This window comes from Vidua chalybeata, chromosome 27 (genome assembly GCF_026979565.1).
Source record: "Vidua chalybeata isolate OUT-0048 chromosome 27, bVidCha1 merged haplotype, whole genome shotgun sequence".
In the NCBI taxonomy this organism is placed as follows: Eukaryota; Metazoa; Chordata; class Aves; order Passeriformes; family Viduidae; genus Vidua; species Vidua chalybeata.
Genome location: NC_071556.1, coordinates 4,331,404 through 4,356,096, shown reverse-complemented (window position 1 = coordinate 4,356,096; position 24,693 = coordinate 4,331,404). Strand labels below are relative to the sequence as shown.

Below are 24,693 nucleotides of genomic sequence, written 5' to 3'. Positions count from 1 at the left end.
CTCTGGCTGCCTGACCAACACCTGACTGCTCAGACACTTCAGGGGGAATTTTCTGGGCTGACCAGGACATGCTCCAAGGGGTTTTTGTTCTGTTTTGTTTTGTTTTGTTTTTTTTTTTTCCCAGCCACAGATCAAACACTTCTGTGCCACCACCTCTGCCCAGCTGAAGGAAAAATCCCACGGAAGGATTTTGCTTCCTGCTGGGCCAATATCCCCTCATCAAGGGCAAACCCACATTCCTGAGGGCAAAACCCTGCAAAAATTGGGTTCAAATCCTTGGAGTTTAAGGGATGGGAGGATCCTAATTGGGAATGGGAAACCTGCTGGTTGTTCCTGCAGTGTCTGGGGTTTAAAGTTGAAATTGCCAGGAGATGTTTGGGAGTTAAAGTGAAGAAATTAATCATGAGACAGAATCCCAGAGTCTGAGAATTCCAGAATCCCAGACTGATTTGGGATGGAAGGGAACATAAAAATCGTGGAATTTCCCTGCCAGCTACTTCCACCATCCCAGGGTGCTCCAAGCTCTGTCCAGCCTGGCCTTGGGCATGTCCAGGGAAGGATCTTTCTAACTAAATTTAATTTGATTGCTTTTCTCATCCCTGAAATTCCCAGAACAGGTGGAATTGCAGCCCTGGAATCGCCTCTTCACCTCTTCCTATCATGGGAATTTTCAGGATTTCTTGCAGTCCTTTAATGGGAATTGCCATTGGAATTGTCAGGGATTCAGAGCTCGAGGGGTTCCCTAAATCCCTTAAAATTCAGAATTTCTTGCAATCCCTTAATGGGATTTACCTGGAGCTGGGGAGGTGGAGCTGCTCCACATCCCACACCGGGCTCTGGGAAGAGGGAACAGCAATCCCAACTTTCCCTCAGCTTTTCAGCTCCTTTTAGGGCCACCACCCCCTCCAACACTGTGCTTCAATTTGCCACCACCCAAAAATCTCACACCGTGCCGGCAAGGGAGCCGGGCAGAAATCCTGGGATTTACACACTGGATCTAATGCAGGAATTCTTTCATTCCCTCCCCAGATTACCGCACGGGGCCCTGCTTCAGCCAGGTGAACAACCAGATGTGCCAGGGCCAGCTGAGCGGCATCGTGTGCACCAAGACCATGTGCTGTGCCACCATCGGCCGCGCCTGGGGCCACCCCTGCGAGATGTGCCCGGCCCAGCCCCACCCCTGCCGCCGCGGCTTCATCCCAAACATCCGCACCGGAGCCTGCCAGGGTCAGCGGGACGGGAATGGGGTGGGGCAGGGCCAGGGGAGGGGTCAGAGCCGCCTCTGAGCAGCGCCGGGATGGAGGATGTGGAGAGAAGAGTTCTGGAGTGTGAGACTGAAACGGCCTCAAAGTGCTGAGAGCAGAGTCTGGAACAGGAGACTGAAACAGCCCCAAAATGCTGAGAGCAGAGTCTGGAACAGGAGCTAAACCAGCCCCAAAGTGCTGAGGGCAGAGCCCAGAACAGGAGCCTAAAACATCCCCAAAATGCTGAGAGCAGAGTCTGAAACAGGAGACTGAAACAGCCCCAAAATGCTGAGAGCAGAGCCCAGAATGGGAGCCTAAACCAGCCCCAAAGTGCTGAGAGCAGAGCCCGGAACAGGAGCTAAACCAGCCCCAAAGTGCTGAGAGCAGATCCCTGGAACAGTTTAACATTAAAACAGCCCCAAAGTGCTGAGAGGAGAGCCCAGAATGGGAGCCTAAACCAGCCCCAAAATGCTGAGAGCGGAGCCCAGAACAAGAGCCTAAACCAGCCTCAAAGTGCTGAGAGCAGAGCCTGGAACAGGACCCTAAAACAGCCTCAAAGTGTTGAGAGCAGAGCCCTGGAACAGTTTAACCCTAAAACAGCCCCAAAATGCTTAGAGCAGAGCCCAGAATGGGAGCCTAAACCAGCCCCAAAGTGCTGAGAGCAGAGCCCAAAATGGGAGCCTTAAAGAGCCCCAAAATGTTGAGAATAGAGCCCAAAATTGGACCCTAAACCAGCCCCAAAGTTTTGAGAGCAGAGCCCAGAACAGGAGCCTAAACCAGCAGCAAGGCAGAGAATGCTGAGAGCAAAGCCCAAAGCAGAGGACACCGAGAGCAGAGCCCCAAACCAGAACCCTAAAACAGAGAACAGAGAGAGGAAAACCCCCAAAATAGAGCCCCAAAGCACAGAACTCTCTGTGGAACTTTTCCAGATCCCCCTCCATGTGCCACTGAGCATCTCCATGGACCCAGAGTGTTCCCTGGCACCTTCCAACACCATTTTATCCCAGAGATTCTGGGCACACTGTGGCTCTGGGGTGAGCTCCTCCATCCCACAGGGTGTTTCTCCCAAAGAACCACGGGATGGCCAAATCCTTTGGGAGGCATTCCCATACCTTTGTGTCCCCCTTGCTCGAGGCAGGAATTCATTCCTGTCCATTCCCTGGTGCAATCTGAGGGGTAATTCCCTCTGGAATGTGATGCAGCTCCTAGGAGCAGAGGGAAATCCACGGATCTGTGTCTGTTCCCTCACACCCCTGCTCCTCCTCCTCCTCCTGCAGATGTGGATGAGTGCCAGGCCATCCCTGGCCTCTGCCAAGGTGGGAATTGCATCAACACCGTGGGATCCTACGAGTGCAAGTGCCCTGCAGGGCACAAGCAGAGCGAGACCAGCCACAGGTGTGAAGGTAAGGGAGGCTCCACACCTGGATTTGCCAGGATGCTCCACTTCCCAGTGTCCCAGGAGCATTTCAGTCCCGGGTTTTTCCAAGGTGGGGACGGGACAGAGCTCCCATTCCAGGCTGGATCCCACTTCCCTGCCAAAGGGGTTTTTAATCTGCTTCCCAGAGGAGGCCAAGGGCAGGAAATGAGGGATAGGCTTTGCCTGATCTCCTGATCCTGCCTCAAACCAGAAGGAAATGGTTTGGTTTGTTCACAGAGGGGTTTTTTAAAGGATATTTTAATGGGAACACAGACTGATGGCACAGGAGGGACCTCTGGGACCTCATTTCAGGGCTGCCTCCAAAGCTCTGCCAGGTTCTGAGTCTGATCAAGCCTTGAAAACTCAACAACTTTTAATTTGGAGGCTCTTCATTAGGGCTGTGAAGATTTAATCACTGTGAAATGGGAAATCAGGCTGGTGCTGGGAGCTCAGGGAGCTCCTGGAACTGGGATGGTAGGAGGTTGGATGAGATGATCTCTCAGGTCCTTCCAACCCTGACCATTCCAGGATTCTGCCCCTCAGGAAACGTTTCCCAAAGAGAGCCAGGAGCTGCAGAGGTCAATCCCTGCTGGGGGATGGACATTCCTTCATCCCCAGGAAGCATCTGTGTCTGAGCATCTTCCTGGGCAGGACGCCAGGAGACTTTCTCTAAAATCCTGACAGAATTCCTGCAGAGCTCCACATCCAAGGATTGAAAGCAGGACAATCCAAACCAGCCCTCTTTTTTTTGTGTGTGTGTCAGGTGAAGGACCAGCTCCCCCAGTCCAATGATATTCCAGGAATTTGCCTGGCCAAGGTGGGACCAGGGGCAGCAGAAAGCTTCTCCTGCCCCTCCCTGCCTCTCCCACGCCAGCTGGGGAGCAGAGCACATCTGAAACCAGTTGAGCTGGAATCTCATCCTGAGATTAAACCAAATCCATTGTCTGGATCTGTCCTCCAGATGTGAGGGGCCTCCCACTCCCCCTCAGTGCCTGGAAGAGCAGCCCCACATGGCCACAATCGTCCCCTTCCCTGTCCTGGCCACAAAAAGGGACAAGTCCAGCATTCCCAAGGGGCTGCTCCAGCCCTGGATCACCACCAAGGACAGGAGGCTTCCCTTTGGATCTGGGAGTCCTGCTGGGAACGACAGAAACAGGAGGGATGCTCCAAAGGGATGGGGTTTGAGGGCTCCTCTCTCCCAGCTGTGTCACCTCCGTGTCCCCCCAGGGCCACCAGAAGGTGAGGAGGATCCCAGGAAAGTGGAATCACCTTTGGGATTCCCTAAAATGCTGTGGACAGGGGAATGGAGAGGGTTCCTCTGCCACTTTATGGACACAAGAAGATTTGGGCCCCGAGTTCCCTGCACCCTTTGATCCATCAGGAATTTGGTCCAGCAGATGGAGCATGGAATTCCTGAGCTTCACATTCCTGCTGAAACTACCAAAATCTCTGCCTTGGTCCAAGTGCTCTCCTCACTGAGCCCAGGGTTTGATCAAAGCACAACCAGAGGATGGATTTGTGATCCAGGTGTGCTCCAGGCTCCGAATCCCAGCTCGGCAGGAGTTCCCTTGTTGAGTTTTGGGTTAATTTTACAGTGGGGAAAGGAGGGAATTCTCTGCTTCCCTCTCATTTTCAGATTCCCCGTCCGAGCCTGGCATCCAGGGAATGTCAAACCTCGATTAAACCTCTCTGGGGGATTCTCCCCGCCTTCCCAGAGCTCGAGTTTTGTGCTGGGGGCATTCCTGGTGGGAAGCCAGCAGCTGGGATTGTGCTGGAGCCGCAGGTCAGAGCCCAGCTCGCTAATTAGCGACGTCCCCTCATTAACGATGTCCCCTCATTAACGATGTCCCCTCATTAACGATTCACGCCCCTCCCCGGCCGTGTCCTGGTGGGAACAGAGATAACAGCGGTGCCTTCCTTATCTCCTAACACAAACCTTATCTCCCAACACCAACACCTGGAATTCGGTCCCGGAGGATAAAGACGCTTTTCCAAGCCCTGATATTCCACACTGATAACGGAGGCCCCGAGCAAAGGGGGCGGCTGCAGCTGGATATTCCCTGGATGGATTCTCAGCTCCAGCAGGAAAAGGAATCCTTTTCCTCTCAGGGAAACATCCAGCCCGGATTTGGACCTGAACCTCCTCCAAGTCCGGGGTTGCTCCGTTCCTGGCTCATCCCTGATGGATGGGACCCTTCCAGAGGGTGGCTCGTGTTATCCCATTGTCCATTGTATTCTGAGGATGGCAGTGCTCCCTTTCTGAGGGATCTGAGCAGTCTGGGAAACAGGGAAGTGCTGGATTTAGGGAGGGGAAGGCTCAGGCTGCTCCCTGAAAACCGCTGGAGGCAAGGTCGGCTTGGGAAGCACCGAAAATTGTGTTTATGTTGTGCAAAAAGATGAGCAAAGAGGGCGGGAATTGCCAGGTTAGGGGTGAATTAACCGATCTCACAGCTGGATTATGATGGAAAAAAGGGGAAAAAAAGCAGGATCTGTTGAGGTTTTAAGGGAATGAGAGCCTGGGGAGAAAGGCAGGTTTGAATCCAGCTGAGTTCCCAACGCGACGGGAGGAAAATTGTTGAGGACACAAGAAAATTCCGGGTGCAAAGTGGAGAGAGGGAACATCAAAGCCGAGCTCGGACACATCCTGCTGCTCCAGAGACCTGGATCCATAAATCACAGGGAAGGGGAGGCTGTGGCATTTTTAAATGATCCTGGAAGCAACCGGAAAAATGACACCGAAGGGAACAATTCCGTGGTGTGGAGTTAAGGGGGAATCACTGGCTGGACAAAGCTTTTCCTGCCATAATTCCAGGCTTTCTCTGCCAAGAATTTCACTTTTTAACAGCCCTTCCTGTGCTGCAGGACAAAGGCCAAGCTCTGCTATCAGTGAGGTAATGCCAGTGCCTCATCCAGGATGATTCCCAAAGGAATGTGTCCTGCATCCAAAATCCATCCAGGGTGATAAGAGACAAAAAAAAAAAAAAAAAAAAAAATCCACGGAGACACACCAGGAAAGGGAATGGAAAATGGAAGGCTCCAGGCAAGCTGTGTGCAACAACCTCAGCCAGGATTTGCCCATTTTTGGCCTCTCCAGGATGTTCTGCCAGAGGGAACAAATCCAGGGATTCCAAATCTCACCTCTTTTCCTCACCCCTTTAGATGTGAGGTGCTCCTTATGCCCCCACAGGCCAGGCTTTTTCCATCAGGGCACAAAATCCTGAATTTCCTGACGTTCCTGCACTAGAGGAAGCTCCCCAGAACCCCATAACCACCTTCTTTCCATTTCCTCACAAAACCCCTCTGAAGAGCTCGTTGTTTTGCTCCATCCAGAGCTCATTTCCCTGGATTTGGGTGGTTTGGAGCTTCCATTCCCCCACTCTGTGGTTCGAGTCCCTGGTGCTGCAGCTGAAGGATCCCAAGGCACAACCCCTGGGGGTGTTTTCTCCATCAAACCCTGGGTTTTTAGCACATGGAAAGGTTGGGGTTCCCACAGCTCTCGTGGGATGAGCTTTGCAGCTCCAGCTCTTCCAGAGGCTCTGCAGCCTTTGGCTTTTCCAGGTTTTCCAGGCTAATTCCAATCCCGGCTCCAAAATCAACGTTTGCCTTGAATCCTGCCATTGTCTGAGCAGCAGAGCACAGGATCCTGCTTGAATTCTGAACAGAAGGTTGGAAAAGTCGGGAAGGAGCCAGGCTGGGGCTGGCAGGATTCCCTCCCCTGGGTGTTAATGAGAGGGGAATGAACCCGTCCCGCTGGGTCAGCTCTGCCTGAACGGCTCCAAACCACCACGGGACACTCCCAGAGGGAAAACCGAGCAGGAAAATGTGGTGGGGAAGGACTGAAAGGACAACAAAGCCCAGGGATCAGGTTCCTGAAGCACAGGATGTGGAGTCCTGCAGGAACGGGCTCTTTTCTCTGGGATTTTCAAGGGGTTTCAGGGAAAGCAAAAAAAAAAAAAAAAAGGAGCTGCAGTTTGATGGAACCTCTTGGGTTTTCCATAGGAATGGGATCCACTGCTGCCCCTGGGCTGAGTGAGGGATGTCAGAGGCACAGATCTGTCAGCAGCCCCGGGTCTGGGATCCTCCCCAGAGCCACACCAAGTTTTGGGCTGGGCTTTTCCCCCAGTAGCACAACTTTGCCTTCCTAAAGCTCTTTTCCCTGCAGAGCTCCGTGAGTTGCAGGGCTGGGATTGAATGACAGGGCAGGCTGGTTGATAAAATCTTTTTGGCTGCAGGGGCCCAGGTGGGGGAGGTGTTTTCTGTGTTCTGCTCTGCTGCCCTGGGAGCTCTCAGGGCTTTTCTGGGGGACTCGGAGCATCAAGGAGCCACAGCAGCACCGGGGGCTCAGGGGACCCCTCAGGTGCTGGCCAGGGGCAGAATTTGAGAGTCCTAAAGAGCCAAGCAGGAATTTGTCTTCCCCTCTTGACTGGAATAGAATCAGAGAATGGAATTGTGGAGTATCCTGGGCTGGGAGGAGCTCACAGGGGTCTGCAAGTCCAGCCCATCACCAAGGGTTGGACTTGCAGACCATGACCAAGGGCACCTTTGGGGAGCAGGACTCCAAACCTCTCTGGGCACCCCTTTCCAGTGTCCAGTCTCTCTTTCTGGGAAGAATTTCTTCCTGCTGTCCATCCTGAACTTCCCCTGGGAGAGGTTCTCACGAATGGGAGAGTTTTAATGACCCCCAGCATCCCCTGACCCCCAAAACCCAGCTCCCATCCTCTGTGCCCTGGATTGGGATGGGGGAGCAGGACTCCAAACCTCCCTGGGCAGCCCTTTCCAATGTCCAATCCCTCTCTCTCTGGCAAGAATTTCTTCCCGTTGTCCATCCTAAACCCTGACAGGGGCCATGGAGAGAAGCAGAAACTCCACGAATGGGAGACTTTTAATAACCCCCGGCACCCCCTGACCCCCAAAACCCATCTCCCTGGATTTGGGGGAGGGGAAGGGGACGCTTTTTCATCCTCCCCGTGCGGGTTCTGTCCCTTGCAGACGTGGATGAGTGCGGGGCCATCCCCGGCGTGTGCGACGGCGGCGACTGCACCAACACCGTGGGCAGCTACGTGTGCTCCTGCCCCCGCGGCTTCGTCAGCAGCCCCGACGGATCCCGCTGCCTCGGTGAGAGGGAAAAACCGGCATTTGGGGCCGGATCAGGGCCGGGGATGTCCGCACAGGGATCTGGGAGTGGTGCTGGCATGGGTGGGAAATGCTCCTTTCTCCAGGTGCTCGCTGCTCCCCTCCTGCGCCCAGCGGGATCGTCTTGGTCTTTCTCCCTCTCGAGAATTTGGGCTGGGGGGGGGGTCTCAGTGGTGGAAAGGGTTGGCAAGGATGTGAGGAGGAGGAGGAGGAGGATTGGGAGGAAGGCGTGGGGCTGGGAATGTGGGGGGAGTGAGGAAGGAATTGGGAGGAAGGCGTGGGGCTGGGAATGTGGGGGGAGTGAGGAAGGATCCCCATGCTCCTCTCACAGAATATCCCATTTGGATATTCCCAGTTTGCAGGAGGATCCCAGACACTCCCCCTCTCTCCCCTCCTGTCCCCGTGTTTTCCACCAGTGCTCCCAGTACAACTGGGCTGGCTGTGCCTTTGGGGTGTGGAAGTCCAAGGACAGAGGGACAGAGGGACACGGGGATGGAGAGCAGCCCCCAGCTGCACATCCCTGCCCTGCAGAGGGACAGGGAAAGGGCTCCAAGGCTTGGGAAACCAGGGAAAACAATCAGGGAATTTTATCACCTCCTCCTGCTGCTTCCTGCTCCCAGCACGGCTCATAAATCCCAACTGCCCTGGGCTGATATTCCACGGGGTTCAGCTGGCTTCATCCCCGTGAATTCAGCCTTTGGGAAAGAGTTCTTAGCCCTGAGCTGCTTCTCTGGATCCTTCTGGATCCTGGGAAGAGATGCACAGACAGACCCCCATCCCTATGGGGCTGCCAGGGGAGCTCGTCCACATTCCCTGGGAGCCTCCTTCTCCCCACAGCATCCCATTCCTTCCCTCCTTCCTTCCATTCCTGCCCTCCTTCCTCCCTTTCCTGCCCTCCTTCTCCCCACAACATCCCATTCCTGCCCTCCTGCCTTTCATTCCTGCCCTCCTTCCTCCCATTCCTGCCCTATTCCCCCCATTCCCACCCTTCTTCCCCCCATTCTTGCCCTATTCCCCCATTCCCACTCTCCTTCCCCCATTCCTGCCCTATTCCCCCATTCCCACTCTTCTTCCTTCCATTCCCACTCTTCTTTCCCCATGCCTTCTCTCCTTCCCCCATTCCTGCCCTCCTTCCTTCAGTTCCTGCCCTTTCCCCCCAATTCCCACTCTCCTTCCCCCATTCCCTCCCTCCTCCCCCCCCAGCTCCCCAGTTCTTCCCAGCCCTTCCCAGGCTGCTGTGGCAATCCCAAATCCCCATCCCAGCTCCCTGGGGCTGCCCTGAGCTGCTCCCCCTCAGCCCTGGCCCAGTTTGGCTCCAGGTGTTCCCATTCCAAAGCCTCTTCCCCAAACTGGCCCCAACCCAGAGTTTTCCCCAGCCTGAGCTGTGCTGCCTCCAACCTCCAGAGCCTGGAGTGAATTTTTTTTTTTTTTGAATTTATAACAGATCCAAACTCCTTTCCTGTAAATATTTGATGGTCCATTGGTATCAAACCCCAGTTCCTGGGATAAAGGAGCAGCTCCGTGGTTACTCACACTCAGCAGGGGCTCCAAATAAATCCCAGTTTTTTTTTTTTTTCCCCTGGTCTGAAAGTCTGAAAGTCCATTTTCCTTCAGGAAGATGAGGATGAGGAGATTTGGGAAGAGGAATTTTTCCAGCACAGGCAGAGATTGGTGGTGCAGTGCAAAATGTCAGGTGCATTTCCATTTTCTGTGGAAATGAATGCAGCTAAAAAAAAACAAAACCAAAAAACAAAACCAAAAACAAAACCAAAAAAAAAAACACCCAAGAAAACAATCAAAAATCAGCTCCAAATTCTTTTCTAGCCACGGATCTGGAACAGGATTAAATGTTTTAGTTCCAGGAGGAAAAAAAAAAAAAAAAAGTTGTGAAGTGTGAGTAAAAAGTAAAGCCCAAATCCTCTTGTTTGGGAAACTGATAGATTTTAATGGGAATGGAATTTTTTCCTGCTGTTTCCCAGCCCCTGCCATGAGCCCAGAGGGGTGTGACAGCTCTGGGATGAGTCATGTGGACATTCCCCACTTTCCTTGAAACCAAGAGCTTCGAGAAACGAAAATAAATAAAATTAGAAAGCCCAGGATTTAAAAATAGTGCCGAGCTGATTTAGCTGCAGCGGGCTCTGACTCCACCTGAGCTGGCTCTGGGTGCTGCAGCCTTGCCCTGAGCTCCCTTTTTGGGACAGGCAGGGTTTGTTTTGGCAGAAGCCACAGCTCCTGCTGGGGTGGGGCACCCAAATTTTGCCAGCTCTGCTCCAGGGGGGTCTTGTTTGGAGAGTTTGGGGTTCCAGGTTTCCATCCCATGAAACAAAGCAAGGGAGCAGTTGGGAAAATGGAAGATGGATAAATGATGCGGGCACTTTTGAGGCATGGCCAGCATCAGAATTTGAGATTGTCACCCTGCAGGTGACCACAGGAAAGGTCTTTGGGAGCACCAGCACTTGGTCCTTTCCCCTCCCTTCTCAGCAAAGCAAACACCTTTTTTATGGCACTGCAATAATCTCAAAAATCGAAGTTTTTACAGCTGGCACAGCAACACCCAGAGCTGGAGCTGATCCCCAGTGCCAGGAGCTGCTTTCAGTGCCTGCCCCAGTAAAACCCCACCAGGAGAAAAACCCAAAGGAGCATTCATGGAACCATTCAAGCACCTGGGCTGGACACACAAAGGCCAGTCCCACCCTGGGCCATAAGAGCCTCATTCACTCCTGCCTGGGGAGGGCTCTGCAGGCAGCACCAGGAGCTGCTCCAGCAGCTGGGGGGGCTCCCTGGATTTTCCTTGCTGCAAAGGGTTCCTCTTCCAGAGCAGCTTAAAAGAATAATTTCCAAATGAAGAAAAACGGCCTTTCAGTGCATTCCCAGACGTGCACATGGTGTTCCTTCCTTCCTTCCTTCCTTCCTTCCTTCCCTCCCTCCCTGCTCTGGCCTTTTTTAAGCTTTTTTTTTTTTTTTTTCCTGGGAGTGCAGCAAAGCTCTGGAGGCTTTGGGTTGTGCCTCTCATCGGGCAGCAGCAGCAGATTCAGCACCTCCAGTTCTGGGTCTTGCTGAGCCTGGCCAAGCCCTGGCCTCAGACAGGGTTGGGAGGGTTTCATTGAGGGCTTTGCCTGCCTGAAAAGCCCTTTTTTTGGATCCACTTTGGTCTAAGCAAGAGGAAAAAGGAGACCTGAGGGTTGTGGAATCGTGGAATGGGTTGGGAGGGATCTCAGAGCTCATCCAGGACACCTCCCAGCAGCCCAGTTGTGTGGGATTAGCTGTGCTGGATAATCTCTCCTGTTTCTCCTGGCATCAGGACACCCCCCATGGGATGGGTGCAGACCCTGCCAGACCCCCAGATCCAGCCTGGAGTTGCTCCTGTCCCCTCCAGGACCACGTCCCCCTCCTGCTCTGCCATCCTGGCTGGGCCTGCTCACCCCCAGAGCCCTCTGGGCTCAATCCCCACTCCTGAGCTCTCTCTAATCCCAGCTGGAATTTCCCCTCCCCTCTCTGCTGCAGCATTTTCTGCTTTACTGGGGTTTTGTGCAAACCCCTGCCCTGGGACCCAAACACCCCCAGGGCTTCTCCTCCCCTTCCTGAGGATTAGGGGCTGATCCAGTTTTGCATTCAACCCCTGCTTTCAAATTCCCCTTCTCCAGGTCTGCCTTTGTGTGTGCTGGTGCTTTTGGGTGGATAAAGTTTCCCGAAAGGAGCAATTCCCTCTGAATCCAGCTCTGAGCAGGGGTGGGGGCCGTGCCTGAGGAAGGAGCTGCTGGTTTGAACTGGGGGTCACTGTCCCCTGCGGGTCCCCGAGCTGTGCTGGGAGCAGAATGCACCCAGAGCCCACAGATCAAACAGCCCCGGGCAATTAATTCCAATTACACTCCCGGGAAGTGGCAGCCACATCCCGGGAGACTTTCCCCCTCATTAACTGACTTGAGAAAAAACAAGGTGGGAGATGAAGGAGGGGAAGATTCCAGGTTTTCCTGGAGGGATTGGTGCCAGGTGGAGCCTGCTGGATGTGAGAGACCCTCAGTCCCCTGGGCTTTGGCCAGGAGCCACAACCCCCCCAGCAGGGCCAGGGTTGGGGTCAGGGGGGCCAGACTGAGAGAGGGGATGGCCAGGAGAGATTCCATCGGGAATGGGCCCTGAGGAGCTGCCTGACAGGGTGGTGGTGGCACATTGTGACTGTGTGTCTTCTCCCTGTCCCTCTCCCTGTTCTTGTCCCTATCCCTTTCCCTGTCCTTGTCCCTGTTCCTGTCCTTGTCCCTGTCCCTGTTCTTGTCCCTGTCCCTCTCCCTGTCCCTCTTCCTCTCCCCATCCCTCTCCCTGTTCCTCTTCCTCTTCCTCTCCCCGTTCCTCTCCCTGTCCCCATCCCCGTCCCCATCCCCGTCCCTGTCCCCATCCCCATCCCCATCCCCATCCCCATCCCCATCCCCATCCCCATCCCCATCCCCATCCCTGTCCTGTCCTGTCCCCATCCCTGTCCCTGTCCCTGTCCTGTCCCATCCCTGTCCCATCCCATCCCTGTCCCTGTCCTGTCCTGTCCCATCCCTGTCCCATCCCATCCCTGTCCTGTCCTGTCCCCATCCCTGTCCCTGTCCCTGTCCTGTCCCATCCCTGTCCCATCCCATCCCTGTCCCTGTCCCTGTCCTGTCCCCATCCCTGTCCCATCCCATCCCTGTCCCTGTCCTGTCCCCATCCCTGTCCCATCCCTGTCCCTGTCCTGTCCCATCCCTGTCCCATCCCTGTCCCTGTCCTGTCCCCATCCCTGTCCCATCCCTGTCCCTGTCCTGTCCCTGTCCCGTCCCATCCCTGTCCCTGTCCTGTCCCCGCAGACCAGCGTCTGGGCACGTGTTTCTCGGCGCTGCTGGGTGGCCGCTGTGCCGGGGACGTTCCGGGCCAGGCCAGCAGGATGCAGTGCTGCTGTGACTCGGGGCGCTGCTGGGCCATCGGCCAGACCCCCGAGATGTGCCCCGTGCGGGGCTCGGGTGAGTGACACCCCGGGAGCCCAAAACCCAGCGTCCTAAAACCCTGCGTGTTGGAAAACAAGGTGGGAAAGCTCTCCCAGAGCTGTCCCCAAGCTGCCACGTCCCCATGGCTTTTAAACCCCTTCGGGGAGGGGAACTCCTTTGCTGAATCCACCGTTTCCAAGAGGAATTTTTTCCCTGATATCCAACCTAACCCTCCCCTGGCACAGCTTGAGGCCTCTCCCTCCTGTCCCATCCCTTGTCACCTGGGGGAAAAGCCCAAGCCCGTCACTGGGGGTGCTGCTCCTCCTGCCTGGGCCTCGCCTGAGGCAAGGATTGATCCCTGTCTCTTGGAATGCCAGGCTCCTTCTTGCTCCACGGTCAGGGCGAATAAAACTCAGGGAACGTTTTGTCCTCCTCCTGCTCCTGCCCTTGGCTCCCACCACAGCTGAAGCCCAGGCAGGAGGAGGGCCAGGGATGGAGCCACATCCCTGAGCATCCCCTCCTTCAGCCCCAGCTCTGAGCAGGGCAGAGCTTCCCCGTACCCAGCACCTCCCTGTCCCCTCCTTCCCTGCCTGGAGGGATCCCTCGGTGCCAGCTGTCCCAAAAATCCTCTGCCAGACCCCCTTATGCCCCATTACGTGCAGTGGGGTGAGGGCTGTTCAATCCCTCCTCATGCCTCTGCCCCATTCCCATCATTTCCTGTTCCCGTTCCCATCGGGACCCGCCCTTGGCTCCCCGCGGGGGGATCCAGGCACTGCTGGCAAAGCCCTGTTTTGTTCCAGACGAGTACCGCAGGCTCTGCATCGAGGGGCTCCCGGTCGTGCCAGGCTTCCCCGGGAACTTCCCAGCAATTCCCGGATTCAGGCCCAACGGAGTCGGGCCGGGACTCAACGGGCCCGGAGGCATCGGCCCGAACGGGGCGAACGGACAGGGCGGGATCCCGGGGCTGCCCGGGATGGGCCCGGGGAGCTCCAGCATCGGTAATTCCCGGCTTTGTCCTCCTCTGCGAGCAGGGACGCTCCCCCAGGGCTGGAATGCCGCTCCCAGCCGGACACACGGATTGTCCTGGCCCGGGGGAGAGCTGGGATGTGGCACCGGGCGCTGGGCAGGAGCTGAGCCCGCGCACAGATCCAGCGAGGCGGGGTCTGGTCTGGAGTAGCTCCCTGGTTCCCAAATCGGTTCCCAAAAGCTCCAAATAGGAACGGAGCTTTCCCAGTACCACCTCGGCCTCGTGCTCCCCACCTTGGACCCTCTGACATCCCCTCAGAGAGCTCCTGGGGACATCCCAGGGCTCCCCAGCCCTCCCTGTGCCCCCCAGGAACTGCCACCATCCTGAGTCCTGGGAATTTCCAAGGGCTCCCCAGCCCTCCTTGTGGTTCCCAGGATCTGCCACCATCCTGAGTCCTGGGGACATCCCAGGGCTCCATAATCCCTCCCAGTGCTTCACCCAAGGGCTCCCCAACCCTCCTTGTGCTTCCCAGGATCTGCCACCATCCTGAGTCCTGGGGACATCCCAGGGCTCCACAACTTCTCCCAGTGCTTCATCCCAGGGCTCCCCAACCCTACCTGTGTCCCCCAGGAACTGCCACCATCCTGAGTCCTTGGAATTTCCAAGGGCTCCCCAACCCTACCTGTGTCCCCCAGGAACTGCCACCATCCTGAGTCCTTGGAATTTCCAAGGGCTCCCCAACCCTCCGTTGTGTCCCCCAGGAACTGCCACCATCCTGAGTCCTGGGGACATCCCAGGGCTCCATAATCCCTCCCAGTGCTTCACCCAAGGGTTCCCCATCCCTCCCTGTGCCCCCCAGGAACGGCCACGCTGAACCAGACCATCGACATCTGCAAACACTTCACCAACCTGTGCCTGAACGGGCGCTGCATCCCCACCCCGTCCAGCTACCGCTGCGAGTGCAACATGGGCTACAAGCAGGACGTCAGAGGGGAGTGCATCGGTGAGTAGGGGCTGCTCCCAAAGCTCCCAGAGCTCCTCCAGGCTGCTCTTCCTGTTCCTGGGCTCTGCTGTGCCTCAGGGTCCCTCACAGCTGGGGTTTTCCCCCCTGCAGATGTGGACGAGTGCTCGAGCAGCCCCTGCGTCCACGGCGACTGCGTCAACACCCCGGGCTCCTACCACTGCAAGTGCCACGAGGGCTTCCAGAGCACCCCCACCAAGCAGGCCTGCATTGGTAAGGGCTGTCCCCCCCTTTTTGGGGGATGGCAGAGGGGTCAGCAGAGCCCCTGGCACCAAAAAAGGGTTGTAGGGGTGAAATGCAGTGAGGAGTCTCCGGCAGGGCCGGGTGTGGGATGGGATCTCTCCAGGAGAAGTTTCCTCTGCCTTGGCTTTCTTTAAACTTTTCTGGTGGCAGTCAAGGGACCTGCAGAGTCCTCCCCAAGGACAGAATTCTGTTGGGAGAACTTTGTTTGACAAAAGAGCGGGGGGGATTCTGGGCCATGCTGGTGTGGATGCAGGATTTCCAGCAAGGCTGCTCTGCCAAGAGGCTGCTGCAGGTGAGGGACTGCCAAAAACGAGGGATGGGAAGGGAATGTTCCACAACGAGCAAAAGCAGATTCCCATGGCAGTGCCCAAGCTTTGAAATTTTCATTTTCTCCCTTCCTGACAAAGTGGCTTCCAAAGGCTCCCCCGCAGCCCGGCAATGTGAAAAAATTCCAATTTCCCAAGCGGGATTTTTGAAGATGAATTCCCGTGTCTGAGGGCACCTGCCCGGGTTTCTCACGGGGGATATTGAGCTGGGACTGCTCCTGTCTCTCTCCCTGCTCCCACTTTTTGGTGCTTTCCCTGCAGACATTGACGAGTGCATCATGAACGGGGTGATGTGCAGGAACGGGCGCTGCGTCAACACCGACGGCAGCTTCCAGTGCATCTGCAACGCCGGCTTTGAGATCACCCCCGACGGCAAGAACTGCGTTGGTGAGGGTCCTGTGCAGCTCAGGGCTGAGCTGGGACCACCTTCTCCCTGGGGCATTAATCTGGGGTGTCCCCCAAGGAGAGGGCTGAGGGTGATGTGCTCCTGTGGGGTTTGGGGTGCAGGGGATCAGCAGGGCTGGGGCTGGGAGCAGAAGATGCTCCAGGGGTGCTGGGGATGAGCTCTGAGCAGGAAAGGTGACCCTGGGCTTGGAGCTGATGCCCTTGGAGGTTCCCCCCCCTCCATCTCCAGCACCCACCACCACAGTTTGGCCATGGGATGGGGCACAGGGGGGTTTGGAGCACGGGAGGGTCTTGCTGCAGCTCCGGGGTCCTGTCTGTGCCCCCAGACCACGACGAGTGTGCCACCACCAACATGTGCCTCAACGGGATGTGCATCAACGAGGACGGGAGCTTCAAGTGCATCTGCAAGCCCGGCTTTGTCCTGGCCCCCAACGGGCGCTACTGCGTGGGTGAGTGAATCCCAGCTGGGCTCTTCCCAATCCCAGCCCCTGCCCACATTCCCGGGCACCTGTGAGTGCCTCAGGGCAAGGGCAGCTGAGAAATCCAAGGGTGTGGCCGGGCAGCTCCTGCTGTGCCACCAGAAGTTGTCTCTTTGTGGGAGAATGGGAAAAAGGGGAAAGGTTCTCATGTCCTGATCCTCTGTTCGAGTGTCCTGAGCCTCTCTCTGTGTGACTTGAGCCTTGTCTGTGTGTCCTGATCCCCTTTCTGTGTGTCCTGAGCCTCTCTCTGTGTGACTTGAGCCTTGTCTGTGTGTCCTGATCCCCTCTCTGTGTGTTCTGAGCCTCTCTCTGCATTTCCTAACCCCTGTCAATGTGTCCTGATGCCCTGTCCGTGTCTTCTGAGCCTCTCTCTGTGTGACCTGACCGTTGTCCTGTGTCCTGAGCCTCTCTCTGCATGTCTGAGCCCCTGTCTGTGTGTTCTGCCCCTGTTCATGTGTCCCAGCCCTCTCTCCTCATGTCCCATCCCTCTTTCCTCATGTCCCAATCCCCTCTCTGCGTGTCCCAACCCTCTTTCCTCATGTCCCATCCCTCTCTCCATGTGTCCCATCTCTCTCTCCTCATGTCCCAACCCTCTCTCCTCATGTCCCATCCCTCTCTCTTCATGTCCCAACCCTCTCTCCTCATGTCCCATCCCTCTCTCCTCATGTCCCATCCCTCTCTCTTCATGTCCCAATCCTCTCTCCTCATGTCCCAAACCCCTCTCTGTGTGTCCCATCCCTCTCTCCTCATGTCCCCACCCTCTCTCCGTGTGTCCCACCCCTCTCTCCGTGTGTCCCACCCCTCTCTCCGTGTGTCCCACCTTCTCTCCATGTGTCCCACCCCTCTCTCCGTGTGTCCCACCCCTCTCTCCGTGTGTCCCACCCCTCTCTCCGTGCGTCCCTCACCCCGAGCTCACCCCACTCCCTTTCCTGTGCGTGCCCAGACATCGACGAGTGCGAGACGCCGGGGATCTGCATGAACGGCTGGTGCATCAACACCGAGGGCTCCTTCCGCTGCGAGTGCCTGGGGGGCCTGGCCATCGGCGTGGACGGCCGGGTCTGCGTGGACACCCACATGCGCAGCACCTGCTACGGGGGCATCAAAAAGGGCACCTGTGCCCGCCCCTTCCCCGGCGCCGTCACCAAATCCGAGTGCTGCTGCGCCAACCCCGACCACGGCTTCGGGGAGCCCTGCCAGCCCTGCCCGGCCAAGAACTCCGGTGAGGCCATCCCTGGGTGTGCCAGGGGTGCTCTAGGGGTGTTCCTGGCATGGTTTGGGCAGCTTGGAGAACTGTAGGAATGGGGGAAGGGGCACCAGGCAGGCAAAAAAATGGAGAGTGGGTGCCCAAATCTGGTGCTGGGATGTTGGGAGGGGCAGTATCAGGATTAAAATGCACAAAGTCGCAGCACCGAGGTTGGGAGAGCTCAAGGAGAGTTTGGACAAAGCTCCCAGGCACAGGGTGGGATTGTTGGGGTGTCTGGGCAGGGCCAGGGGTTGGGCTGGATGATCCTTGGGGTCCCTCCCAACTCAGCTGGTTCTGTGCTTGTGTTGCATGAGCATAAACGGGCCTAGAACTGCCCCTCTGACAAACACAGAATGAAACCCTCGGTGGGTTGAAGCGCTCAGCTCAGAGATCCTCTCCGTGGGGAGTGTCCTGCCACGCTGATGGCTCTGTTGTGCTCTGTCCCCAGCGGAATTCCAGGCTCTCTGCAGCAGCGGCATCGGGATCACGGCTGATGGCAGAGGTGGGTGCAGGATTCCAGAGGTGGGTGCAGGATTCCAGAGGTGGGTGCAGGATTCCTCAGGGGCATTCAGGATTCGTCAGGGACATACAGGATTCCTCAGGGACATACAGGATTCCTCAGGGGCATTCAGGATTCCTCAGGGATGCGCAAGATTCCACGGGCCCATCCCACCCACAGCACCCTCAGCTGCTTTTCCTGGAGCGGGGATGGATCGGTGGGAGCTGTGCCAGGAGAGGCTGGGCTGTGCTCCCCGCTGTGCTGGGAATGAGCAGTGGGACCCTCCTGGTTGTTTCCCTCCTCTGCTCTCCAGCTCCTCCTTGGGGTGTCCCAGGCAGAGGGAGGTGACAAACTGTGCTGCTTTGAGTTCCAAGAGGTCCCAGTGCCAGCTGGGCAGTGCTTGGATCAGCAGGGAGAGCACAGAGCAGCCAGGCAGCCACGGCCTTGCCAAGCCTTCCAGAGGGAAGGAGCCAGAGGCGAAGCCCCGGTGGCTCCTTGGGCTCCCATCCAGGGCTCCGTGTCCTGGCCAGAGGCAATCCCACGGGAATGACGAGACTCTTTCTAGCAAGGCCACGCTCTGGTCATTCCAGCCCTGCCTGGAGCCAGGGCTGCACTCAGAGCTCTCCAGGCTGCGTTTCCCTGGATGGAAGTGAGCTCCAAAAGCGTGGGGACAAAGGCCAGCAGTGCCTGGGCAGCCGTGGCCATCTGGCACCGCGGGCACCCTGCGGTGCCAGCACAGACTGCGCTGGGCTGGGCGAGCCTGCGGCTTGCCAGGACAGAATCTCTGCCCTGGCACCGGGGCTTGGCTCCAAAAGAGCAGAGGAAGGGATGCTGCTGCAGGGGAGGGACGGTGCCCACCTGGCTGCCACCCTTCTGTGTCACTCGCTGCTGAACCCAGGGATGATTCCAGGGCCTGAGCTCAGTACTGGGATAAAGAAGACTCTGGGAATGTCACACAAGGACCTGAGAGCCCTTGACATAAACCAGGGCTTATCCCAGCCCCTTATCCAGCTCTCTCCTCCTGAGCTCAGAGCCCCTGGACAGCGAGAAGCTGTGGCTGCCCCATCCTTGGAATGTCCAAGGCCAGGCTGGACAGGGCTTGGAGCAGCCTGGAATGGTGGAAGTGGAACGAGATGGGCTCTAAGGTCCCTCCCAACCGAAACCATTCTGGCACCCCATGACTCCTGCAGTGCCAGGAGGTGGAAGGTTTCTGTCTTTGCATTTGCTGGGGTCCACCTCATGTGCCTCTTTTCCCTGTCAGACATCAACGAGTGTGCCCTGAACCCCGACATCTGCCCCAACGGGATGTGTGAGAACCTGCGGGGGAGCTACCGCTGCATCTGCAACCTGGGCTACGAGTCCGACCCCACGGGCAAGAACTGCGTGGGTGAGTCGGGGCCTGGCACTCCGGGGGCTCAGGGGGTGCCAGGCACCTCCAGGAGCTGGTGCAGCACCTGATCCCCTCGAGCACCATCCAAATCCTCCCCAGCAGTTGAACTGGGGGGAGAATGGGAAGGGTGGAAGCTGGAGAGCTCATGGGTTGGGATAAGGAGAGTTCAGTGGGGAAAGGAAAATGAGGAATCCGTTCCCTGCTCCCCGTGGGCAGGTGTTCAGCACCTCCAGGAGAGCAGGGGCAGCTCTGATTTCTGCTCTGGGTGCAGGGACAGGATCCAGGGAATGGCTGGAGCTGTGCCAGGGGGTGGGATGGAGATCAGGGAGAGGTTCTGGGATTTGGGATGGAGATCAGGGAAAGGTTATGGGGATTTCAGATGGAAATGAGGGAAAGTTTTAGGGATTTGGGATGGAGATCAGGGAAAGGTTCTAGGATTTGGGATGGAGATCAAAGAAAGGTTCAGGGGGTTTGGGATGGAGATCAGGGAAAGGTTCAGGGCATTTGAGATGGAGATCAAAGAAAGGTTTTGGGATTTGGGATGGAGATCAGGGAAAGATTCAGGGCATTTGGGATGGAGATCAAAGAAAGGTTTTGGGATTTGGGATGGAGATCAGGGAAAGGTTCTTCCCCCTGAGAGTAGTGGGCCCTGAATTCCCCCAGGGAATGGTCCCCGCCCCAACCCTGCCAGAGCTGCAGGAGCGCTGGGACAATGCTCTGGGACAGGCTGGGATTGTTGGGGTGCCTGTGCAGAGGCCGGGGTTGGACCAGCGATCCCGTGGGTCCCTCCCGTGGCTGCGTGGGGGAAATTAACCCTTCCCAGCCCGAAGCAGCTCACAGATGCCACATCTGTCCCCAGATGTGGACGAGTGCAGCGTCAACCGGCTGCTGTGTGACAACGGGCTGTGCAGGAACACCCCTGGCAGCTACACCTGCACCTGCCCCAAGGGCTTCGTGTTCCGCACCGAGACCGACACCTGCGAAGGTAACGGGGCCGGGGCAGCTCCAGCACCTGCAGAAGCCACGGCCTGAGCTCCTGCCTGGGGCCAGCCCAGCTGGAAATCCCTGCTTCCCTCCCCGCCACGCTGCCCTGGGCTGCAGCGGCTGCGCCTTTGGGGTTGTGGGGGTTTTACCTCATTTTTAGGGGTTTTTTCCCCCGTGGTTTTTAGTGGTATTTCACACTGGGTTCAAAGCAGAATGGGCACCTGACCCCAAAACATCTGAGCCTGGAAACCAGAGCAATACCTGACCCCAAAACATCTGAACCTGGAAACCAGAGCAATACCCGACCCCAAAACATCTGAGCCTGGAAACCAGAGCAATACCTGACCCTAAAACATCTGAGCCTGGAAACCAGAGCAATACCCGACCCCAAAACATCTGAGCCTGGAAACCAGAGCAATACCCGACCCCAAAACATCTGAGCCTGGAAACCAGAGCAATACCCGACCCCAAAACATCTGAGCCTGGAAACCAGAGCAATACCCAACCCTAAAACCTCTGAGCCTGGAAACCAGAGCAATACCCAACCCTAAAACATCTGAGTGTGGAAACCAGAGTAATACCTGACCCCAAAACATCTGAGCCTGGAAACCAAAGCAATTTCCTCCAGGGCCACAAAATTTGAGCTTGAGGCTTGACCAAAATTGCAAGGTTTGGGGAATTCGATTGAAAGGCTGTGATTTGGAGGGAGAGAAATGGTTTCCTGTGCACAGAGGCCTCAAATATTTGAGAACTGGCACTTTGCACAGAATTGCCCCAACCAGCCTCAGTCCAAATAATTTTTTTGAATCTTGTATTTTTTTATATTGTTATTAGGGCTCTCTATATTACATGTTTAGAGTTATAATTTATATATTTATATGGAATTTATATATAATTTAGAATATCTTTTTTTTGTAATATATTATGTAGTATTTCTTACATTCTATATTGTATTATTCTACAATATTAATATATAATATATGATATGATATATGATATAATATATAATATATAATATATAATATATAATATATAATATATAATATATGATATAAATATATAATATATAATGTATATAATTATATAATAATAAATTATATAATACTATAAATATTATATATATAATTTCTATTATAAATTACATACCATATATTATATATATTTATTATATAAGATATATTAGTATATATCTTTACGTTCTATATCACATATTATATCACAATGTATTTATATATTACATACTTCATATATTGATATATTTTTATGTTTATATATATATATTTATATTTTTTATCATCTTTTAAACGTTATTGTTATTTTTAAAACAACGTAAAACCCAATTTAAGCCCACCATTCTTCACTCTCTGTGCTCTCACCTCCTGCACTTTGTGTCCCCTCAAGGCCGTGTCCCTGTCACTCCCCCCAGTGACTTTGTCCCCTTGTCCCTCTGTCCCTTTGTCCCCGCAGACATCAACGAGTGCACGTCCAACCCGTGTGTGAACGGGCTGTGCCGGAACAACGCCGGCTCCTTCGCCTGCGAGTGCTCCCCGGGCAGCAAGCTGGACCCCAGTGGCACCATCTGTGTGGGTGAGCAGGGCCAGCTCCTGCCAGGGCCTGCTGGCACTGCCAGCCTCGCCCTGCGCCGTCAGCCGGCCTGGCACAGGGACAGGAATTCCAGAGGGCAGGGCTGGGTGGGATGCTGGGGAGGAATTCCTGGCTGGGAGGGTGTTGGGGCCCTGGGATGGATTTCCCAGAGCGGCTGGGGCTGCCCCTGGATCCCTGGCACTGCCCAAGGCCAGGTTGGAGCAGCCTGGGATCAGGGAAGGTGTCCCCATGGCAGGGGGGGCACCGGAGGGGTTTTAAGGCTCTGGGGACCAGCCTGGTTTGTGGGAACAGCCACATCCTAAGGGATCAGTGACTCCCAGGAGCAGCGGGGAGGGACAGCTCCTCTCAGGGCTTCCACGCCCTGGGATGGGGGCACGGGGCAGCCCCTGAGCCCGCGGTGTGTCCCTGCAGACAGCATGAAGGGCACCTGCTGGCTCAACATCCAGGACGGGCGCTGCGAGGTCAACATCAACGGGGCCACGCTGAAATCCGAGTGCTGTGCCACCCTGGGGGCAGCCTGGGGCAGCCCCTGCGAGCGCTGCGAGATCGGTGAGGCTCTGCCCGGCTCCGGCATTCCCGAGGAAATGCTGGAGTTGGGATGGAGCTCAGGAACAGGGAGAAATGCCCAGAGGGTGGTCGGGCGCTGCCAACGCTCTCAGGGGCAGGGTGGGGTTGGTGGGGTGTTGTGAAGGGTCAGGAGTTGGGCTGGATGATCCTGTGGGTCCCGCCCAGCTCTGGATATTCCGTGATTCTGTGGGAAAGCTGGAAGGGTTTCCATGCTGACATCCCTGTCCCTTGCAGACACCGCCTGTCCCCGGGGGTACGCCCGCATGAAGGGGGTCACCTGTGAAGGTAAAAGTGCTGCAGGAATGGAAACCTGCTTTTCTTGGGAATGTGGTCACTGTTCTCCTGCCTCTCCGAGTCTTGCGGGGGGATCTCCACTCTCTGGCCCTTTGGCTGTCTGTCTGTCTGTCTGTCTCTGTGTCTGTGTGTCTGTCTGTGTGTGTCTCTGTGTGTGTCTGTGTGTCTGTGTGTCTGTCTGTGTCTCTCTGTATGTCTCTCTGTCTGTCTCTCTGTCTGTCTGTCTGTCTCTGTGTCTGTGTGTCTGTCTGTGTGTGTCTCTGTGTGTGTCTGTGTGTCTGTGTGTCTGTCTGTGTCTCTCTGTATGTCTCTCTGTCTGTCTCTCTGTCTGTCTGTCTCTCTGTCTGTGTGTCTCTCTGTCTGTCTGTCTCTCTGTCTGTGTCTGTCTCTCTGTCTGTCTGTCTGTGTCTGTATGTCTCTCTGTCTGTGTGTCTCTGTGTCTCTGTCTGTCTGTGTCTCTGTCTGTATGTATGTCTCTCTGTCTGTCTCTGTCTGTCTGTGTCTCTGTCTGTATGTCTCTGTCTGTGTCTCTCTGTCTGTCTGTATCTCTGTCTGTCTGTGTGTCTCTGTGTGTCTCTCTATGTCTGTCTGTCCTCTCTCTGTCTGTGTGTCTGTCTGTGTCTGTCTGTATGTCTCTCTCTCTATCTGTCCGTGTGTCTCTCTGTCTGTGTGTCTCCCTGTCTGTGTGTCTCTGTCTGTCTGTGTCTCTGTCTGTATGTCTCTCTCTCTGTCTGTGTGTCTCTCTCTCTGTCTGTGTCTGTCTGTATGTCTCTCTCTCTGTCTGTGTGTCTCTGGCTGTGTCTCTGTCTGTCCGTGTGTCTCTCTGTCTGTGTGTCCGTGTGTCTCCCTGTCTGTGTGTCTCCCTGTCTCTCCATGTGTCTGTGCCCAGATCCTGGCTCCATTTCTGCCCGGTTTTCATGGGTAAATTGCCACTTGGAGCCCGGTGAGCAGCTCTGGGCTCCTCCCAGCTCCTCCAGGAGCCCCTTGAGGCCCCCCTGGCCGTGTCCCCGAGCCATCCCTCACCTTGTCCCACCCCACAGATGTGAACGAGTGCGAGGTGTTCCCAGGCGTGTGCCCCAACGGGCGCTGCGTGAACTCGGCCGGCTCCTTCCGCTGCGAGTGCCCCGAGGGGCTGACCCTGGATGGCACTGCCAGGACCTGTGTGGGTAAGGACACCTCCTCTACCCGGATCCTGCCCTCCCAGGTGCTCCCTCCCCACCAGGAATTCTTGGGAATTGAGTCATACCTGAAAAACCCCAAAAAAACCCTCCCAGCTGAACCAGAATTTCGTATCCCCAAGTCCAACCAGTGTCCTAGTTGGGAGTGGCTTCAGGGGTTAAAGCAGCCCAGCAGCCCTAAAAAAACCCCAGTGCCACACTTGTGCCCTTTGTAGGGGCCACCTGTGCTTGCACCACCGCGTTTAAGAGAAGCCAGGACGTGGCATTCGGTGCCGCGGTCCGGGTGACAAGCTGCTGTCGGGTCACAGGCCGGACTCCACGACCTCAAAACTCTTTTCCAACCTAAATTCTGGGATTCCGTGAAGCTCCATCCTCTGGCCCTGTTGCCACGCTATGGAACCCCTCCCAAAAAAAAAAAGCTTTTCCCACCCCGCGTGGGCGCAGTTCGGAGAGCAGCCCTCGGCGGGCGGCAAAGCCGCGGGGGCTGAGGCGCGCTGTGTCCCCAGACGTGCGGGTGGAGCAGTGCTACATGCGCTGGGACGAGGACGAGTGCACGGAGCCGCTGCCCGGCAAGTTCCGCATGGACATGTGCTGCTGCTCCGTGGGCTCGGCCTGGGGCTCCGACTGCGAGGAGTGTCCCCGCGCCGGCTCCGCCGAGTACAAGGCGCTGTGTCCCCGCGGGCCCGGCTTCGCCAACCGCGGCGACGTGCTCTCGGGACGGCCCTTCTACAAAGGTGAGGGGCAGTCGGGGGCTGCTG

At 56.1% G+C, this 24,693-nt stretch overlaps 1 protein-coding gene across 2 annotated transcripts in view; it reads left to right on the top strand.

Annotated features, from left to right (window-relative positions):
* The window catches only part of FBN3 (fibrillin 3), an 80,235-nt gene that overhangs the window by 23,974 nt on the left and 31,568 nt on the right, over window positions 1-24,693 (top strand). For both annotated transcript variants that reach the window (XM_053965832.1, XM_053965834.1), the window contains exons 6-23: window positions 1,030-1,227; window positions 2,522-2,647; window positions 7,651-7,776; window positions 12,618-12,770; window positions 13,535-13,732; window positions 14,561-14,704; window positions 14,816-14,935; window positions 15,553-15,678; window positions 16,023-16,145; window positions 17,119-17,394; window positions 17,867-17,920; window positions 19,179-19,304; window positions 20,167-20,292; window positions 21,759-21,878; window positions 22,308-22,445; window positions 22,698-22,748; window positions 23,798-23,923; window positions 24,442-24,669. In XM_053965832.1, the coding sequence (XP_053821807.1) occupies window positions 1,030-1,227; window positions 2,522-2,647; window positions 7,651-7,776; window positions 12,618-12,770; window positions 13,535-13,732; window positions 14,561-14,704; window positions 14,816-14,935; window positions 15,553-15,678; window positions 16,023-16,145; window positions 17,119-17,394; window positions 17,867-17,920; window positions 19,179-19,304; window positions 20,167-20,292; window positions 21,759-21,878; window positions 22,308-22,445; window positions 22,698-22,748; window positions 23,798-23,923; window positions 24,442-24,669 (2,559 nt within the window). The remainder of the gene's footprint in view (window positions 1-1,029; window positions 1,228-2,521; window positions 2,648-7,650; window positions 7,777-12,617; window positions 12,771-13,534; window positions 13,733-14,560; window positions 14,705-14,815; window positions 14,936-15,552; window positions 15,679-16,022; window positions 16,146-17,118; window positions 17,395-17,866; window positions 17,921-19,178; window positions 19,305-20,166; window positions 20,293-21,758; window positions 21,879-22,307; window positions 22,446-22,697; window positions 22,749-23,797; window positions 23,924-24,441; window positions 24,670-24,693) is intronic.